The sequence below is a fragment of the Rhinopithecus roxellana genome, chromosome 20 (genome assembly GCF_007565055.1).
Source record: "Rhinopithecus roxellana isolate Shanxi Qingling chromosome 20, ASM756505v1, whole genome shotgun sequence".
Lineage (NCBI taxonomy): Eukaryota > Metazoa > Chordata > Mammalia > Primates > Cercopithecidae > Rhinopithecus > Rhinopithecus roxellana.
In genome coordinates, this window is record NC_044568.1 from 68,149,303 (window position 1) to 68,171,069 (window position 21,767).

At 43.6% G+C, this 21,767-nt stretch overlaps 1 protein-coding gene across 2 annotated transcripts in view; it reads right to left on the reverse strand.

Annotated features, from left to right (window-relative positions):
* The window catches only part of WWP2 (WW domain containing E3 ubiquitin protein ligase 2), a 181,387-nt gene that overhangs the window by 123,742 nt on the left and 35,878 nt on the right, over positions 1-21,767 (reverse strand). For both annotated transcript variants that reach the window (XM_030924577.1, XM_030924578.1), the window contains exons 3-4: positions 21,187-21,334; positions 20,721-20,842 (exon numbers count right to left, since the gene is read on the reverse strand). In XM_030924577.1, the coding sequence (XP_030780437.1) occupies positions 20,721-20,842; positions 21,187-21,334 (270 nt within the window). The remainder of the gene's footprint in view (positions 1-20,720; positions 20,843-21,186; positions 21,335-21,767) is intronic.

A 21,767-nucleotide genomic window follows, 5' to 3' on the forward strand; every position in this document is an offset into this window, starting at 1 on the left:
TGGTGAAATCCCGTCTCTACTAAAAATACAAAAATTAGCCAACCACAGTGGCATGTGCCTATAATCCCAGCTACTCGGGACGCTGAGGCAGGAGAATCGCTTGAACCGAGGAGGCGGAGGTTGCAGTGAGCCGAGATGCAACACTGCACTCCGGCCTGGACGACAGAGTGAGACTCCGTCTCAAAAAAAAAAAATAACAACAAAAAATAAAGAGACAGGGGTCCCACTCTGTCACTGAGACTGGAGTACAGTGGCATGATCACAGCTCACTGCATCCTCGACCACCTAGGCTCAGGTGATCCTCCCGCCTCACCCTCCTGAGTAGCTGGGACTACAGATGCGGATAACCACACCTGGTTAATTTTCCTTTTTGTAGAGGGTCTCCCTATGTTGCCCAGGCTAGTCTCAAACCCCACCCATTCCCTGCCCTGGCCTCAGTCTCTTAATGCACTGAGATCCCAGGCATGAGCCACTGTGCCCAGCTGTATGATTCCATTTCTATAAAATGTCCAGGAAAGGTATATCTACAGAGACACAAAGTAGATTCGTGGTTGCCAAGGGCTGGAGGTGGAAAGGGGAATTCACTATAAATGGACACAAAGGATCTCACTGGGGCGATGGAAAAATTCATGGCAATGATTGGATGACTCAGTAATGTTTTTTTTTAAGTCACTGAATTAATGATTTTTAAAAATCATGTTAAAATCACTGAATTACATGCCTTTTTTTAAAAGGCATGACCAGGTACAATGGCTCACACCTGTAATCCCAGCATTTGGGAGGCCAAAGCAGGAAGATTGTTTGGGGCCAGGAGTTCAAGACCAGCCTAATCAATATAGTGAGATCCCATCTCTATAAAATTAAATTAAAATGAAGGCAGTAATATCAAAGAAGGCCTCACTGAGGTGGTATTACAGTGGACTGGAAGGGGTGAGTTTCAGGAGATATTTAAGGCCAGTGCCAAGGGTCAGCGGCAGGAGAGCAGCACTGGGCTGGAGAAACAGCAGGGAGACCTGTGGCCTGAGGGGTCTGGAAAGTGGAGGAGCATGTTTGAGATGAGGTAACAGACACACATAAAGGCATCACAGGGGGCAGGTGGGCCCATAGGGAAGGACTTTGGTTTTTACAGAGCAGCGATACAATTTGACTTCTGGTTTGAATTATTCTGGCTGCTGCATTCAGAACTGTTCCATAGGAAGACAACAGCAGACACAGCGAGACCCATTAAGAAGCCTTTGCAATAACAGTCAAGAAGTGACTTGGACATGGGTGACAGCAGCAGTCATAGTGACAGATGGTCGGATCCCAGAATACATCCTAAAGACAATGCAGACAGGAGGTGCTGATGGGGCAGAAAACGAAGTCAAGGAAGGCACGGAGGATTTTAGCCTGAGTGACACAGAATTGTCACTGCTTCAAGACGCGGAAAGCTGTGGGAAGTAGGTGACTCAGATTTCAACAGTTCACTTGAGGATGTTAATTAGCCGTAAATACTGTCTTTGGTTGCCAGGGGAGAAGCCCTAGCTGTGAGTTTGGGGCATATAGGCCAAATTTAAAGCAAGGAGGCTGGATGTGCTCGTGAATGAAAGGGGGGTAAATTAACAAGTGAACACAGGACAAAGCCACCATGGAGCACCCCCATGTTTGCAGACTGGGGAAGAGGAAAACCAGCAAGGGAGACTGAATAAGAGTGACCAGAGAGGGCCGGGCGCGGTGGCTCAAGCCTGTAATCCCAGCACTTTGGGAGGCCGAGACGGGCGGATCACGAGGTCAGGAGATCGAGACCATCCTGGCTAACACGGTGAAACCCCGTCTCTACTAAAAAAATACAAAAAAAATTAGCCGGGCGAGATGGCGGGCGCCTGTAGTCCCAGCTACTTGGGAGGCTGAGGCGAGAGAATGGCGTAAACCTGGGAGGCGGAGCTTGCAGTGAGCTGAGATCCGGCCACTGCACTCCAGCCTGGGCGACAGAGCGAGACTCCGTCTCAAAAAAAAAAAAAAAAAAAAAAAAAGAGTGACCAGAGCGGTGGACAGAAAATCTACAGAGTGTGGTGCCCTGAACACCAAGGCAGAACATATGTCAAGCAGGAAGGATCAACTCATTGTATCCAATCTGTAAGGCCAGTGATTACAGCTTGAGAAGTGACCACTGGGTTTAGCAACACGGAGGTCACTGGCGACCTCAGGACAAGCAAATGCAGCAGAGCAGCAGAACACCTCACTGGAGGTTCCTCAAGAAGAAACGGAGGCCAGGCGCCGTGGCTCACACCTGTAATCCCAGAACTCTGGGAAGCGGAGGCAGGCAGATCACTTGAAGTCAGGTGTTCGAGACCAGCCTGGTCAACATAGTGAAATCCCGTCTCTACTAAAAATAAAAAAAATTAGCTTGGCTTGGTGGTGTGTGCCTGTAATCCCAGCTGCTTGGGAGGCTGAGGCAGGAGAATCACTTGAACCCGGGAGGCAGAGGTTGCAGCGAGCTGAGATCATACCACTGTACTCCAGCCTGGGCAACAGAGCAAGTCTCCATCTCAAAAAAATAAAATAAATAAAATATAAAATATAAAACAAAATAAAGTAAAATAACAAAGAAAAATCACTTTGCCTAACAGACTAAGGTAAGTTAAAAAGACTGACAACACCCAGTGCTGTCGGAGATACAGGGAAACAGGCATGTGGCACGCTTACACTGTGTAATATTGGTCCAGACTCTGCCATGGACACAGGCAGCAGGCATCAAAAACTTAAAACACACCCACCTTCTGACCCAGCGACTGCATGCCTAGGAATTTACCATAGAAAAAAAAAAAAAAAAAAGAGGAGCATAAAGGTATCTTTACAAGAATTTAGGCTGGGTGCAATGGCTCACACCTGTAATCCCAACACTTCGGGAGGCTGAGGCGGAAGGAAATGCGAAAATTAGCCAAGCATGGTGGCACAATCCTGTAATCTCAGCTACTCAGGAGGCTGAGGTGGGAGGATCACTTGAGCCTGGAGGTCAAGAGCTGCAATGAGCTGTGATCACACCCCTGGGTGACGGAGCGAGACTTCATCTCTTAAAAAAAAAAAAAAAGGTTTAACAAAAAGTGCTGCTAGTAATTACAAAAAAATAGAAAGGGCCAAGAATGAAAGATTGGTTAAACTGTGGGTGCATCTACACAAAACAAAAACAAAGCACCTGGCTGGGCACAGTAGCTCACCCCTGTAATCCCAGCACTTTGGGAGGCCAAGGCGAGTGGATCACCTGAGGTCAGGAGTTCGAGACCAGCCTGGTCAACATGGCAAAATCCCGTCTCTACTAAAAATACAAAAATTAGCTGAGCGTGGTGGTGCACGTCTGTAATTCCAGCTATCAGGAGACTGAGATGGGAGAATTGCTTGAGCCCGGGAGGTCAAGGTTGCAGGGAGCCAAGATCGCACCACTGCACTCCAGCTTGAGTGACAGAATGAGACTCTGTCTCAAAAAACAAAACAAAACAAAACACACCCATTACTGTAGCCATTAAAACTGACCTAGTTTCACTGATGTAGAAAAAACTGGGTGAAAAAATCAAGTTACAAAGAAATAAGTATAATGAGTTCCCATTTGGGGGAAAAAAAGGCATACATACAAATATGAGTATATGGCCCCCAAAACAGTGGCCATATTACAAAGTATTAACTGGATTAGGTCTGAATAACAGAATTCCAAGTGATTTTAACCTTCTTCCTTGGAAGGCAGAATGTATAGAGGTTATGGGCAGAGGCTCTAGGAACAAAGACCTGGGTTAAATCCTAACTCTGCGAACTCCTTATAGGACAACTTTGGACAAGTTACATAGCATCTCTCTGCCTCCATTTCTTCATCAAAGGGGATGGCACCACAATCTACCTTGAATGTATGCAGGAAGAATAAATGAGTTTATACATATATGTATATGTGTGTATATATGTGTGTATGTGTATATGTATACATGTGTGTATACACACATGAGCCACCGCGCCCAGCCCCCGCCCTCCCCCCTTTTTTTTAAAAAAAAATAGACGGGGTCTCACTCTGTCACCCAGGCTAGAGTACAGTGCCATGATTATAGCTCACTGCATGATCTATGGCCTAGGGCCAGGAGTTCAAGGTTACAGTGAACTAAGATCGAGCCACTGTACCCTAGCCTGAGTGACAGAGTAGGTTCTTGTCTCTAAAAAACTAACAATAAAAATTAGGCCAGGTGCGGTGGCTCACGCCTGTAATCCCAGCACTATGGGAGGCCAAGACGGGCGGATCACCTGAGGTCAGGAGTTTGAGACCAGCCTGGCCAACATGGTGAAACCCTGTCTCTACTAAAAATACAAAAATTAGCCAGGCATGGTGGCTCATGCCTGTAATCTCAGCTACTCAGGAGGCTGAGGCAGGAGAATTGCTTGAACCCAGGAGGCGGAGGTTGCAGTGAGCCAAGATCGTGCCACTGCACTCCAGCCTGGGTGACAGAGTGAGACTCCATCTCAAAAAAATAAAAATAAATAAATATTTAAAAAAAAAAAAAAGCGAATAATAAAAATAAATTTAAAGTTGTTTTTAACTGAAGAGCAACTTTTAAAAAATTTCTTCTCTTCTCCTTCTGACTCAAGTTCCAAGGTTCAGTAGTTTTATTTATCTTCCAGCTGAAAAACTGGAAAAACAGTGCTGTGTTTACTTTAAAATAAATGCGTACACTGTCAGGCACAGCTGCTCAAGACCCACGGCCCATCCACCAGAACACTCTATCCTCACAGAGCAATGAGGGAGGAGGCCCACTGCTCATGACTGGCCTGTCTGTTCTTGGAATGTAAAGTGCTGTAATAACCCTCTGCTTAAAAGATTTTTAAATAAATAGGGGGTTGTTTTCTTTTTCTTTCTCTTTTTCAATCTGGTAGACACACATGGAGAAAGAGAAGAAACACACACAGAACACGGACAGCGTAAAGTACAGAGCTTTTCAAAATCAACTTCACCTTTCACGGCAGCGTGGGTACAGCAATTCTCAAATCGCCTTCTGTGCATTACAGATGTGAAGGAATTTGTAAATATATAAATAGTGTTGAGTGCCAGGGTTCTCATGAGAGTGGAGGAAGGTTAGTGAAGAGCCCTGTGGAGCTAAGTTGGGATTGGTGGATTCAGTAAAAATTCATAGTATTTAATACACCAATTCAGAAGACAGGCACAGGACCACACGCCTGTAGTTCCAGCAACTCCGGAGGCTGAGGCAAGAGGATTGCTTGAGCCCAGGAGTTCGAGGCTATAGTGAGCTATGATCACACCACTGTACTGCAGCCTGGATGACAGAACAAGACCTTGTCTTAAAAAAACAAACAAAAAAAAAAAAACAACCCACGTTTGGGTATGGAAGGTACCTGACTTCATTTTCTCCCAAGTGGTTAGTTTAGTGGTTCTCAAACGAGTGTGTGCCTGAATCCCTTCGAGGACTTGTTGGCCTAAGAATTTACACATCTGACATATTTCCTGGAGATGCCTGTGCCGCTGGCCTCAGGATCACACTTCAAAAATCACTGGGTTAGCTGATGATCCTAATGCCACTTGTATGCCTTTCTCTTCTGATTTTAAATGCCATCTTTATCACATAGCAAATTTTATCTATATTGGATTATGTTGGGACAAAAATATATGATGGGGACATGTGAAAAGATACAGCAGCAAACTTGAAGAGGCAGCCACTGCCAAGCCAGAGATCATTTTAGCATCAAATCAGCACCAGAGGCCAGGCACAGCGGCTCATAGCTGTAATCCCACAGCGCTTTGGGAGGCCAAGGCAGAAGGATCACTAGAGCCCAGAAGTTTAAGACCAGCCTTGGGCAACAAAGTGAAACCCTGTCTCTACAAATATACAAAAAAAAAAAAAAAAGTAGCCAGTGCACACCTGTAGTCCCAGCTACTCTGGAGGCTGAGGTGGGGGGATTGCTTGAACCCCAGGAAGCTGAGATTGCACTACTACATTCCAGCCTGGGCGACAGAGCAAGACTCTGTCTAAAACAAACAACAACAACAACAACAACAACAAAAGGCCGGGCGTGGTGGCTCACACCTGTAATTCCAGCACTTTGGGAGGCTGAGGCGGATGGATTAACTGAGGTCGGGAGTTCAAGACCAGCCTGACCAACACGGAGAAACCCCAACTCTACTAAAAATACAAATTAGCCGGGTGTGGTGGCGCATGCCTGTAATCCCAGCTACTCAGGAAGATGAGGTAGGAGAATTGCTTGAACCCAGGAGGCAGAGGTTGCGATGAGCAAAGATCGAGTCATTGCACTCCAGCCTGGGCAACAAGAGTGAAACTCCATCTCAAAACAAAACAAAAAAAAATTACACCAGATATAAGTTATAACCCATGGAATAAAATCTGAATCCACGAGTACAAGCTGATAATACATACCTACACACACAACTACAGGAAAAGGGAAAGCCCTTCTTTGCAGTACTATGCCAATTAATAAATGCAGAAGGAAGGATGGAGTTCAAAAATAAAAATGTATAGGCATCAGAGTAAAATCACTGGATGCAGAAACTAGCAGGTGAAGGTGTGATGAGGAATAGATATTTACATAGTCTCAAAGTATCTCCCTGTAAATTATAATACCTTTCATTGTCAAGGGGAAACAGTAATTTTGCGGTAGAAAAACCTGGCAGACAGCACCCTAACTAAGTGATGAAAGTTAATGTCATCAATAATAAAACAAGCTGAGTCACGTGCTTCCAGACATGCTGCACTGAGAAGAACACAAAGTCACTCCTGGGTGTTCCTGCCAAGAATGCACACTCTGAATCTAACCATGAGGAAAAGCAGACAGTCCCAAGTTGAGGGGAATCTGCCAAATAATGTTTAAAAATTAGCTGGGCAGGGTGGCACACATCTGTGGTCCCAACTGAGAGGCCAAAGTGGGAGTATTGCTTGAGCCCAGGAGACAGAGGCTGCAGGGAGCCGTGTTCATACCACTGCACTCCAGCCTGGGCGACAGAGCAAGACTCTGTCTCAATTTAAAAAAAAAAAAAAAAAACTAAAAAAACAAAGGGGTGGGGGGCAGGCACGGTGGCTCATGCCTGTGATCTTAGCACTTTGGGAGGCTGAGGCAGGCAGGTTACCTGAGGTCAAGAGTTCAAGACCAGCCTGGCCAGCATGATGAAACCCCATCTCTACAAAAATTAGCTAGGCATGATGGCGGGTGCCTGCAATCCCAGCTACTCGGGAGGCTGAGGTGGAAGAATCCAGAACCCAGGAGGTGGAGGTTGCAGTGAGCCAAGATCATGTCATTGCACTCCAGCCTGGGTGACAGAACGAGACTCCATCTCAAAAAAAAAAAAAAAAAAGCAGTCTGTACTCTTCAACAATGCCAATGTCATGAAAGACATAATACCCTAAGGAACTGATCCAGATCCGGATTTGAAGAGACAGGACAACTAAACACTGCATCTTGCATGAGGTCCTGGACTGTGACAGCTGGGAAATCTGAATCAGATTAACAATACTGCAAAATGGTAAATTTCTTAGTTTTGTTCATTGTACTATAGTATCCTCCTCCTTTAGGAACTAGTCACATCAGTATTTAGGGATAAAAGAAACACGAGGTTCGTAATTTACTCTAAAATGGCTCAGAAGAACACAGTGAAAGCAAATGTAGCAAATTTTAACAGTTGGGTAAAGGACATTGAGGAGTTCTTTGTTCTATTCTTGTAACATTTCTCTGAATTTGAATTTTTTATTTTTTTGAGACTGGGTCTGGCTCTATCATCCAGACTGGAGTGCAGTGACACAATCACAGCTCACTGCGGCCTCTAAGTCCTGGGCTCAAGTGATCCTCCCACCTCAGCCTCCCAAGTAGCTGGGACTACAGATGCATGCCACCATAGCCAGCTATTTTCTTTATTTTTATTTTTGTAGAGACAGGGTCTCACTATAATACTGAGGCTGGTCTCAAACTCCTGGGCCCAAGTGGTCCTCCCACCTCAGCCTCCCAAGTAGCTGGGACTACAGTTGCCTGCCACCATGCCCAGCTATTTTATTTTTATTTTTGTAGAGACTAGGTCTCACTACAATACTGAGTCCGGTCTCAAACTCTTAGGCTCAAGAGGGCCTCTCACCTCAGCCTCCCAAAGTGTGGGGAGGTATGAGCTGCCACATCCTGCTATTTTTTAGTTTTTGTAGAGATGGGGGGTGGCGTGGGTCTCACTATGTTGCCCAAGCTGGTCTTGAACTCCCACACTCAAGCAATCCTCCTGCCTTAGACTCCCAAAATGCTGGGATTACAGGTGTGAGCCACCGCACCTAGCCTGAAATTACTTAAAAATAAAAAAAATTGGGGAGGGAAAAAACCTACTTCAAGCTACATTCACCTCCTTGAAAAGAGGAGATTCTGGGAAAGCCAAAGTCTGCAGTGTTCCTGGGGAGAGCTGCAGGAGCTGGGAGCTACCAGAGGAAACTGAGTATTAGACCCTACCTGCTAACAATGTAGGGAGAAATTAAGAGCAGCCAGTGGGTGGGGACAGATGAAACATGCTGGTAAGTCTTGAAGCTGCATCATGAAAATTATGTTTGAAAATTCCAGCCGGGCACGGTGTCTCACACCTCTAATCCCAGCACTTTGGGAGGCCGAGGTAGGCAGATCACTTGAGGTCAGAAGTTCGAGACCAGACTGGCCAACATGGTGAAACCCCATCTCTACTAAAAACAGAAAAACTAGCTGGGCATGGTGGTATGCACCTGTAATCCTACCTGCTCAGGAGGCTGAGGCAGGAGAATTGCCTGAACCTGGGAGGCAGAGGTTGCAGTGAGTGGAGATTGCACCATTGCACTCCAGTCTGGGCAACAGAGCAAGACTCCGTCTCAAAAAAAAAAAAGAAAAGAAAAGAAAAAGAAAAAAGGAAAAAAAAAAAAGAAAGAAAGAAAAAGAAAATTCCTCTAGTAAAAAGATGTTAAGGCCGGGTGCAGTGGTTCATGCCTGTAATCCCAGCACTTTGGGCAAGGCAGGCGGATCACAAGGTCAGGAGATTGAGACCATCTAGCTAACACAGTGAAACCCCATCTCTACCAAAAAAAATACAAAAAATTAGCCAGGCATGGTGGCAGGTGCCTGTAGTCCCAGCTACTCAGGAGGCTGAGGCAGGAGAATGGCGTGAACCTGGGAGGCGGAGCTTGCAGTTAGCTGAGATCGTGCCATCGCACTCCAGCCCAGGGGACAGAGCGAGACTCCGTCTCAAAAAAAAAAAAAAAAAAAGTATATATATATATATTAAAAACTCAATTGACAACATCAAAAACTGGGTTCTACCCAGAGATGACTAGAACTACCTTTAAGAGCCAAATCAGCACTTTTGGGCAAGTCTTCTTTGCAGCCATGGCCAGGGCAATGTCCCCACAGAGACAGTCAGCCCAGGTTGACCATCCGCCACTGCGGGAGTTGAGTGAAACCCTGCATTACAGCATCCCTCCACCAAACGGAGGCAGAAAACAGCCAGCTGAGTTTCCCAGCCAATGTCCAAGCCCACCCAGCGGAAACAAGGGAGCAAATGAAAGAATAAATTCTGTCCGTGGAAGAGGAGAATGTCAGTTAGGGCAACCACTGCCCATCAGGTCCTTCCTTAGGAAAAGATGCTGCGGGAAGACTAGGCCACAGTGAGAGGAGTTACCTAACGCACTGTGACCCACTCACCCTACACAGCTGTATGCACGATTTGACACCACTCTGCAAGCATTGTCAGCCCAGCAGTTCCACACCAAGAGCAAGGGGCTGGACCTTGGGGCTGAAATGTCCCATGTTAACAACAGCTTCCCCACTCCACCAACCTCAAAGCTTCTTTCTTTTCTTTCCTTCTTTCTTTTTTCTTTCTCTCTCCCCTCCCTCCCTTCCTCCCTCCCTCCCTTCCTTCCTTCCTATCTCTCTCTCTCTCTGTCTCTCTCTCTTTCTCTTTCTGACAGAGTTTCGCTCTTGTCACCCAGGCTGGAATCCGATGGCGCAATGTCGGTTCACTGCAACCTCTGCCTCCTGGGTTCAAGTGATTCTCCTTCCTCAGCCTCCCAAGTAGCTGAGATCACAGATATGCGTCACCAAGTCTGGCTAATTTTTTGTCTTTTTAGTAGAGACATGGTTCCACCATGTTGGTCAGGCTGGTCTCGCACTCCTGACCTCAGGTGATACACCTACCTTGGCCTCCCAAAGTGCTGTGATTACAGGCATGAGCCACCGTGCCTGGCCACCCTCAAAGCTTCTGCATTTGTCTCATCCTAGAATTCCCTCCTGAAACAATCTCAGGACTGCCTTCCCTTTAGGCAAGACGGTCTTGCATCAGGAAACAGGGTCTCTGTGGTCCATCTCTGAGATTCAAACCTCCCCATCTTTGCGAAGATTTGCAATTACCAGAAATAACCTCGCTCTGAAGAGAAGGCTTTATGAAACATGGTTGAAATGTTAGGTACATGGGCTATGTACGCCACTGTCATCCTAGAAGATTTGTTTTTCTAAGAAAAAGCCCACTGCCCTGTTGCGATCCACATTTTCCAACAGACTCTGATCTGATTTGCCTGTTACCCAACCCAGCCACATGCACAACGTGCTACGGCTGGTGCCAGCAACAGCAGCAATAGCTACAACCAATACCACAAACAATATAACCACTGGAAAACATAGAAAACATCCACTTAAATAACTCTGGGTTTGAAGATAAAATCACAACAGTAATTACAAACGAGCAGAGCACAGTAAAATTTATGGGACGGCAAATTGGTACAACACTAGAAAACTGATGGTGTCTACTAAAGCTAAGCATACATCCACCTTATGAACCAAAGTGCCTAGATCTGTACATACACAATAGAAAAGCATATGTGCGTCCTTCAAACTACATGTTCTAAGAGTGTTTATATCAGCTTTGTTCATGATGGCCAAAAACTGGAAACAACTCAAATATCTACCAGTAGGAGAATGGAGAAATAGATTATGGTGTATTCATAAAACAGAATACTACACCCAAATACAAAGACAGGTCATGGCCAGGCGCAGTGGCTCACACCTGTAATCCCAACACTTTGGGAGGCCAAGGCAGGCAGACCACCTGAGGTCAGGAGTTCGAGACCAGCCTGGCCAACATAGCGAAACCCCGTCTCTACTAAAAATACAAATTAGCCAGGCGTGGTTGCAGATGCCTGTAATCCCAACTATTCAGGAGGCTAAAGCAGGATAATTGCTTGAACCTGGGAGGTGGAGGTTGCAGTGAGCCAAGACAGAACCATCGCACCCCAGCCTGGGCAAAAAGAGTGAAACTCCATCTCAAAAACAAAAACAAACAAACAAAAAAAAATCAAAGACAGGCCAAGCATGGTTGTTCATGCCTATAATCCCAGCATTTTTGGAGGCCAAAGTGGGAGAATCACTTAAGATCAGCCTGGGCAATACAGTGAGATCCCATCTCTACTAAAAAAAAAAAAAAAAGACAGACTGTTTACACATGCAAAAAAATGGTCATATATCTTTAATCTCAAAGATAGAAAATGAAAAGCCAGGCATGACAAAACATACTGCATGTTCTCACTAATATGAAATTCAATACTAGGCATAGCTAAACAATATTGATAGAAGTTAGAAGAGTGGTTATTTCAGGGAGGAGAAATTAAATAGAAGGGACAATGGGAAACTTCTGGGGATGCTAGAAATATTCTGTGTCTTGATGTGGGTGATGATTACACAGCTGTGGACCCATGTACATATTCAAGTTGTAACACTAAGAATGTTTGGGGTTTTTTTGTTTGTTTGGTTTGTTTCTTTGTGATAGGGTTTTGCTCTGTCACCCAGGCTGGAGTGCAGCATGATCACAGCTTACTGCAGCCTCCATCTCCCGAACTCAAGCCATCCTCCCACCACCACCTCTCAAGTAAGCTGGGACTACAGGTGTGCAACACCACACCTGGCTAATTTTTTTTTATAGAAACAGGGTCTTACTATGTTGCCCAGACTGGTCTCAAATTCCTGAGCTCAAGCAATCCTACTACCTCAGCCTCTCAAAGTGCTAGGATTACAGACATTAGCCACTGTACCTGGCTCCCCTTTTTTTTTTTTTTTTTTTTTTTTTTTTTTTAAGAAAGGGTCTTGCTCTGTCGCCCAGGCAGGAGTGGAGTGTCACAATAACAACTCGCAACAGCCTCAGCCTCCTGGGCTCAAAGCAATCCTCCCGACTCAGCCTCCCAAGTAGCTGGGACCACAGGCACACACCACCACACCTAGCTAATTTTTTTTATTTTTTGTAGAGATGGATTTTCACTGTTACATTGAAAGAAAAAAAATTCAATATCCAGGGGGAAAATTCAAAGACAAGTACAAAGCAAACATGTTTTCATTATTAAACAAAAATGGACAAAGATAGACCGGGAGTGGTGGCTCATGACTGTAATCCCAGAAGTATGGGAGACTGAGGCAGGTGGATCACCTGAGGTCAGGAGTTCGAGACTAGCCTGGCCAACATGGTGAAACCCCATCTCTACTAAAAATACAAAATTAGCCGGGCATGGTGACGTGTGTGTGTAACCCCAGCTACCAGCTATTCTGGAGGCTAAGGCAGGAGAATCACTTGAACCCAGGAGGCAGAGGTTGGAGTGAGCAAAGATCATGCCATTGCACTGCAGCCTGGGCAAAAAGAGATAAACTCCATCTCAAAAGAAAAAAAAAAGACAAAGATAAATGCAGTAAGCTTTCCACCTGAAAAGCTATAAATGAATAAATAAATAAAACAGATCTAGAGCAAATAGTAGAAAAAGTTAATAAAGCTAAAGACAGAAATTAATATTACAAAATATGGTATATCTGACAAACCGAAGAAGTTGTTCTATGTAAAATAAATTTAAAAGCAAAAATTAAAACCAAAAATGTTTAAGTTAGTCAAGAAAAAAACTGGGGAAACACACAAATAGCAAAAACTTAAAGTAAGAAAAAGACGTTTTTAAACTGAGAATGATATTTAAAACCCTTATTCTAATAAATGTGAAAATCTCATGAACCGATTTTCTCAGAAAAAAATGAGTTAACAAAATTGAGTTAAGACGAAACAAAAAAGCTGAACAAACCAGTAATTATGGGGGGGAACTGAAAAAAAAAAGTCATCAAAGAATTATTTCAAAGCAAGATGCCAGACCCAGTTGGTTTTATGGGTGAGCTCTTTACTGCACTCATGGAACAGATAATTCCCATGTTATAGAGCCTGTTCCCAAAGTTGGAAAGCACATCAATTTACTTTATAAAATTAGCTTGGCCTTGATTCCAAAGCTGACAAAAATAGACCAAAGCTACAGACAAATACCACTAATGAATATAGATGGAAAACCCCAATATAAAATATTAACAAACAATTCTAACAAAATTTTCAAGGAACAGTCTACCTTGAGCGAATGGGTATATTCTAGAATTGTAAGATAATTACTATTAGGAAATTAATACAATAGATTTTTAAAAATATTTTCTAGAGACAGGGTCTCACTCTGCTGCCCAGTCTAGAGTGCAGTGGCCCAGTCATAGCTCACTGCAGCCTCAGAACCCTGGACTCAAGTGATCCTCCTGCCTCAGTCACCCAATAGGTGGGACTACAGGTGTACACCATCACACCTGGCTAATTTTTTTTTTTTTAATTTTTAGTAGAGACAGGGTCTTGTTTTGTTGTCCTGTCTGGTCTTGAACTACTGGCCTCAAGTGATCCTTCTGCTTCAGCCTCTCAAAGTGCTGAGATTACAGGTATGAGCCACTGTGCCCAGTCATGGAAATTAATATAATAATTTAAAGATGAAAAATCATATAATCACTCCAACAGTTGCTCAACAGATATTTGATAAAAAATCAACACCCAACCTGGGCAACACAGTGAGATACCATGTCTAAAAAAAAAAAAAAAAAATTAAATTAGTAACACACCTATAGTCCCAGCTACTCCAGAGAATGAGACAGGAGGATTGCTTGAGCCTGGGAGGTAGAGGCCACAGTGAACGGTGATCATGCCACTGCACTCCAGGCTGGGCAACAAAGCAAGACCTGGTCTCAAAAAAAACTCAACATCCTTCCTAACTTTTTTTTTTAACCTGCAATGATTAATAAGTCAAAAAGATTCCCAGTCAGAAAGATGCAAAAAATAAAATAAAAGAAGAAGAATAAAGAAAAAGCCTACTAACACCCAAACTTACACCTAGAAGTGATTTATTAAAGGGCATTTCTCTATCACTACTAAAACAAAGTTTTATGCAAAGCAACTAACACAAAGTAGAAATATAATTATCTCTTAGGATTAACAAAATTATCAGTGTCACAACTCACATAAAAGTCTACCAAGCAGGCCAGGCGCAGTGGCTCACGCCTGTAATCACAGCACTTTGGGAGGCCGAGGTGGGCAAATCACCTGAGGTCAGGAGTTCGAGACCAGCCTGGCCTTCGTGGTGAAACCCCGTCTCTACCAAAAATACAAAAATTAGGTATGGTGTTGGGCGCCTGTAATCCCAGCTATTTGGGAGGCTGAGACACGAGAATCGCTTGAACCCAGGAGGTGGAGGTCGCAGTGAGCCAAGATCATGCCACTGTACTCCAGCCTGGGTGACAGAGTGAGACTCCATCTCAAAAAAAAAAAAAAAAAAAAAAAAAAGTCTACCAAGCAAACTCAAAAGAAACTACTGCAAACCTATACTAAAGAACTCAGTAAACTGACAGATTACAAAGAAAATGCAGAAACAGCCATCTACCAACAATACTGAGTTAGAACACAGAATAAGAAAAGATCCCACTGAAAATAATATCAAAGCTTTTTAAAATTTAAAGTGGAATCTATTTAAAGATAACTTCAAAATTATTTGAATTAATTTAGAAACATTCCATGTTCCTAGGTGGGGAGATTCAGTATGAAAATTCCCCATTACATTAACTTTACATATGACAGGACTCCATAAAATCTCAAGAGATTTTTTTGGGGTGCATGGGGAGTAGGAAGAGGGAAGAGTCTGACGACATTGTTAAGGTTCATCTAGTGATGTGATGTATGCAAAGAAAGCAGCAAGAAGACTTTGGGAAAAAAAGAGAAACTTAACTGCCAGGTATTAAAACATAATTTTATAATAGCTTAGACAGAGTGATTTGGAAAGGCTAATAAAACAATGGATTAAATGGAAAGTCCCTAAGCAGGCCCAAGTACACATATGTTTTTAATATAAGCTGAAGCAACTCAAGTCATTTGGGAAATAGATGGATTATTCAATAAGTAGTGCTAAACCAATCAGTTACATATTAGGGAAAAAAATAAATTAGATCCCTACTCATACCGGGCACAAAAATAAACTCATTTGGATGCAGAATTACATGTGAAAAAATAAAATCATAAAGACCTAGGGAAAAACAGAGGTGACCATTTACCTCATCTCAGAAGGGGGAATGCCTTCCAAAGCATGAAAGAAAATGCTGAAAACATAAAGGGTGACAGATTGGACTACAAAAAGTTAAAAACATACAAAGTTAGAATGCAAATGAAAAATGGGAAAAATATTTGCCAGTGGTAAGACGAAGAATAATAAGGCCCTTAACATATAAAGAGTTACTTCAACACCACAAGAGAAAAATGCACACTTCAATGTAAAAATGAGCAAAGGACATTAATAGGGCAATAAGCACTTTTTTTAATCATTCAGTATCCTTCAACAAATCACAGCTTTAAAACATAGGGTGGAGGCTGCTCTGCCTATGGAGCAGCCATTCTTTATTCCTTTACTTTCTTTTTTTCTTTTTTTTGAGACAGTCTTGCTCTATCATCCAGGCTGGACTACAGTGGCACAATCTCAGCTCACTGCAACCTTTGCCTCCCAGGTTCAAGTGATTCCCCCGCCTCAGACTCCGGAGTAGCTGGGATTACAGGAATGCGCCACCACACCCAGCTAATTTTTGCATTTTTAGTAGAGACAAGGTCTCACCGTGTTGGCCAAGCTAGTCTTGAACTCCTGGCCTCAGGTGATCAACCCGCCTCTGCCTCCCAGTGCTGGCATTACAGGTGTGAGCCACCACGCCCTGCCTTCCTTTACTTTCTTAATAAATCTGCTTTCACAAAAAAATAAAAAAAGTAGGGGACCTCAGAGATAGATCAATGAATGGACGTTCCCAAACCCAGGTTCAAGCAAACCAAATGTAAAACTGCAAAACGACATGTTTGAGAAAAATGGTGAAACTATGAACAGGTTATTGGACATAAATAGGAATTCATGTCACTATTGCTAGATGTGATAATGATATGGTAATTGTGTAAGATAATGTTCTTTTTTTTATGTAAATGTTTCAAAGTAAAAAAAAAAAATAGAAAAAAGTAGAATTAAAATAAAGAAAATGTCCTGTTTTAACAAGATGCATGCTGAAGAATCTAGGATAAAATGTCAGGAAATCTAGAATATACTTTAAAATACTTCTTATTGAAAGGCCAGGAGATCAGAGCAAAAGAGTAAAAAATAAGAAAATAAACATAATTCATCCAAAAAGAAAAAGAAAAAGCAAATCCATAATAATGTTGATAGTTATCAAATGGGAAAAAAAAAGGTTTTTTTTTTTTTTTTTTACAAGTAATATACAATATACGCCAAGGTACAATACAGACCAGCAATTTCAGCCACTGCTGATGGGAAGGTAAATTGTACAGGTCTCCTAAGTATCCTTTATTTGAAATGCTTGGGACTGGAAGTGTTTCAGATTTCAGATTTTTTCAGATTTTGGTATATTTGCATATACATAATAAGATATCTTGGACCAGATGTGATGGTTCATGCCTGTAATCCCAGCACTTTGGAAGGCCAAAGTGGGCAGATCACTTGAGGTCAGGAATTTGAGACCAGTCTGGCCAACATGGTGAAACCCTGTTTCTACTAAAAATACAAAAATTAGCTGGGCATGGTGGCAGACACCTCTCATAATCCTAGCTACCTGGGAGCCTGAGGCAGGAGAATCACTTGAACCCAGGAGACAGGGGTTGCAGTAAGCTGAGACCGTGCCACTGCACTCCAGCCTGAGAGACAGAGCAAGACCCTGTCTCAAAAAAAAAAAAGGAAAGAAAAGAAAAGAAAAATCTTCTGGTGCGTGTTACAACATGAATAAGCCTTGAGGACATTATGCTGACTGAAATAAGCCAGTCATAAAAGGACAAATACTGTATGGTTCCACTAACATAAGCTACCTGGAAAAGTCAAATTCACAGAAGCAGAAAGTAGAGTGGTAGCTGCCAGGGGTTAGTGTGACGGGAGGAGAGGGGGTCATGGTTTAATGGGCACGGAATTTGAGTTTTGCAAGGTGAAAAGAGTTCTGGAGATGGATGGTGGTGACAGCTGTATAACAAGGTGAATGTACTTAACACTACTAAACTGTACACCTAAAACTTACTAAAGTGATTAATTTTACATCATGTGTATTTTATCACAACTAAAAATAAATATAGGCTGGGCACGGTGGCTCACGCCCGTAATAACCCAGCACTTTGGGAGGCCGGGGCGCGTGGATCACAAGGTCAGGAGATCAAGACCAGCCTGGCCAACATAGTGAAACCCTGTCTCTACTAAAAATACAAAAATTAGCCGGGCATGGTGGTGGGCGCTTGTAGTCCCAGCTACTCGGGAGGCTGTGGCAGGAGAATCGCTTGAACCCAGGAGGCGAAGGTTGTGGTGAGCCGAGATCGCGCCACTGCACTTCAGCCTGGGCAACAGAGCAAGACTTCACCTCAGAAAATAAATAAATAAATAAAAATAAATATATATTGATACATTTTTAAAGAGAAAAAGGCATATTGCAAAATATGTTCATGTATAATCTCAATTTAGTTTCACTAATGTCATAAACATCAATATATGTCTACAAACATAAAAGAAGATCAGAACAAGGATCTGAGGGGAAAAAATTATTTAAAAGATAAAATTAAAGGCCGGGCGCGGTGGCTCAAGCCTGTAATCCCAGCATTTTGGGAGGCCAAGACGGGCGGATCACGAAGTCAGGAGATCGAGACCATCCTGGCTAACACGGCGAAACCCCATCTCTACTAAAAAATACAAAAAACTAGCCGGACGAGGTGGCGGGCGCCTGTAGTCCCAACTACCAGGAAGGCTGAGGCAGAAGAATGGCATAAACCCGGGAGGCGGAGCTTGCAGTGAGCTGAGATCCGGCCACTGCACTCCAGCCTGGGCGACAGAGCCAGACTCCGTCTCAAAAAAAAAAAAAAAAAAAAAAGGCTCAAAAATGAATACATCAAAATGTTAACAATAGTCAGGAATAGTGATGCACGCCTGTGGTTCCAGCTACTCCGGAGGCTGAGGCAGAAGATGGCTTGAGGCTGGGAGTGTAAGACTACAGTGAGCTGTGACTGTGCCTGTAAACAGCCACTACACTCCAGCCTGAGCAACATAGTGAGATCCCATCTCAATTTAAAAATTAATTAATTGGCCAGACGCAGTGGCTCACATCTGTAATCCCAGCACTTTGGAAGGCCAAGGCAGGCGGATTACTTGAGCTCAGGAGTACCAGACCATCCTGGCAACATAGTGAGACCTACTCTCTACTAAAAATATGAAATACAGCCAGGCCATGGTGGCGTGTGCCTGCAGTCCCAGCTACTAGGGGGTGAGGGCTGAGGTGGGAGGATCACTTGAGCCCAGGAGCCGAGGCTGCGGTGAGCTGAGATCGCACCACCGCATTCCAGCCTGAGTGACAAAGTGAGAAACCTGTCTCAAAAAAAATAAATATAATATAAAAATAAAAATGAATTAATTAAAGTAAAATCCCTCTTTTTTTTTTTTTTTTTTTGAGACTTGCTCTGTCACCCAGGGTGGAGTGCAATGGTGCAATATCGGCTCACTGGAACCTCCACCCCCCAGGTTCAAGCAATTCTCCTGTCTCAGCATCCTGAGTAGCCAGGATTACAGCGCCCAACACCATCCCTGGGTAATTTTTGTATTTTTTTTAGTAGAAACAGAGTTTCACCATGTTGGCTAGGCTGGTCACAAACTCCTGACCTCAGGTGATCCACCCGCCTCAGCCTCCCAAAGTACTGGGATTACAGGGGTGAGCCATCGCGCCCGGCCATAAAATTGCTTTTAAAAATATATTAAGAATAACTATCAGGCTGGGCACAGTGGCTCACGCTTGTAATCCCAACACTTTGGGAGGACGAGGCAGGCGGATCACCTGAGGTCAGGAGTTCAAGACCAGCCTGGCCAACATGGTGAACCCTCATGTCTACTAAAAATACAAAAATTAGCTGGGAATGGTGGCACACACCTGTAATCCCAGCTACTTGAGAGGCTGAGGTAGTAGGATCGCTTGAACCTGGGAAGCGGAGGTTGCAGTAAGTCAAGATTGTGCCACTACACTCTAGCCTGGGCAACAGGGTAAGACTCCATCTCAAAAAAAAAAGAAAGAAAGAAAAGAAAAAACAGTAACTATTACTAGGTGCTGTGCTTATGGGCAAATTTTGTTTTCTTTGTGTATCCATGTGCTTTTCTGTAGCTCACAATTTCTACGAGGACTTTTGCTAACTAAAGTCCTTTAAAGCAAAAGCATATTGGCTGGGCAAATGAAGAAGAAAAAAGGACCCTCATGCTGGTTGTTGCATCCTAATGTGAGGCTATCCACAAGTAGATTTCCAAATATTGCAATAAATAGAATTCTCCCTGATGATCAAATTACAAAAGGCTGGCTAGGGTTTGGGAAAATAAACACCAACTCAGAAGACAAAGCAATCAGGGAGTTCTCTGCAGGATTAAAGTGGAGGCACATCTCTGGTTTTAAACAGTTCCTCGGGCCAGAATGGGTTCAGCACATCTCTATGTGCCCAGCAGAAAAGAAAAGACCAGAGGAGGCTCAAAGACCTTTCAAGTGGCCCATCGCTTAAAAGGACAGGCTTGGGGAGAAAAGCAAGACTCTTAAATGAATGCAACACGCTGGCTAGGACGCAATGCTCCCCGCCCCCACCTCTCTCTTAAGCTACATCCACTTTCAGAAAAAACTTTCTAGACATCAAGAGAAAAAGGAGCCTTTCTTAACATGCCATTCATTCGCCACATATGGTACCGCTCTGAATAGAGGCCTTATGAAGGAGGGTCCAATACCACAGCCATGGGCCATGCCACTGACCACAAACGGCAATAAATAGATGAGGATTTATATGTCTGCGACATAGAAGCACGTTGGCTAATTCAGATGGCGCGTCCATCACGTTCCAACATCCAGTAAATGTTTACTGAGTGCCAAGTAAGCACAGGGCACTATTTATAAAACTATCCCAGACACACATGTGCACACACGCACACAGGCATGCACACACACACATATACGTATATACACAGCTCCTTTGTTCTGTTTTAGGGCTGAAGCTAGAAAAGCAATGATTTAGGCTACAGGCATTTGACAGTTTCATTCAACATATCACACATCTCCTGCAACGGGAAGAGCAGTAAAGGCAGACAGAAAGTTTCCAGTCCCTAAGGAAGGGTCAAGAGCAACACACCACTGCATCCCATTACTAGAGGCCCTGGACAAAGAGGGCTAAACTCTGCAGTGGAGGCAGAGAGGAGCCCTCAGCCTTCCTAAAACTCCAAATTCACCATCCAAGGAGAACAGAGGTACCGCAGCCCCAGTCCTGGGGGAAACTGCAATACCAGGTTGATGTGCCAGGTCCTCCCATCCCCATCAATGAATCACGTCGGCACCCCCTTCATCATACGTACTTTTGCCCCCATTGTTCTTCAAGACGTTGGAGAGGTTGACAGACGCAGTGCCTAGCAGTTCATTTCTCAAGGTATGGCAGCTCCAAACCTTTAAATCTAAATGACTCTGGGCCGTGACATTCCTGGAAAACAAATACCGGATTCATTACATCCAAGCAGATCATTCCTATAACTTAGAAGAAAACATTTAAACTAAACTGCTGACATCTTGGGGAGAGGGAACCAAAACAAGCAGACACCCACATATTTTCTTTCCCCCACAAAAGCTGACCCTGTAACCCTCTAGCTAATAATGAACGCTCTATGAGCTCAATGGTGCAGGAACGCCTAAAGAGAGGCACCTTGGGTACCACAGGCAGAAAAAGTCAGAGGTGCCACAGGGAATCTGTACCTCCCACAACCCCCTCAGAGCATCCTCTCTCTTTCCCCATCTTGCTGCATTCAAAAAGAAGGGGCTTTCTCTTACAAAATGATGATCTCATTCCAGAGAAGCTCAGAGCTCCCAATGCGCTTCGCAGTCTTCTTGGTCTCGCTGGCGAGTCCATCCACCGCCACCTCCACGTAGGAGTTAATTCGAGGTTGACGATTATGCACCTTGGGCTTTGCGGACACCACTGGGAAAGAAAGAAAAAGTCAAAGATGAGTCCCAGGGCTCCCAGATGCCCCCCTGTGGCAGATGTTCTGACTCCTTTTTGTTATTTCTTTAAAAAATAAATCAATACTTTTTTTTTTGTCTTGATTCTAAAACCTTTTTAAATAAACGTGAATACACACACCAAAAAAAAAAAAAATGAAGCGTAAGAAAAAAAAAATCATCCCTAATCTGAAACCACTGGGATAATTGCCGGTGACCATCATTACCAATTCATCATTGGTAAACTGCCTTCCAGATTTTCATCTCTGCTTCTTTAAAAATTCTTCGCCCCCATAAGTCACTCTTAAATGACTGCAATATAAGCCCATGATAGGTATATGTTAACTATTCTTTCATTGTCGAATAGAATGCTTGCAATTGTTCGCTCTGGGAAAATTACCATGAACATATAC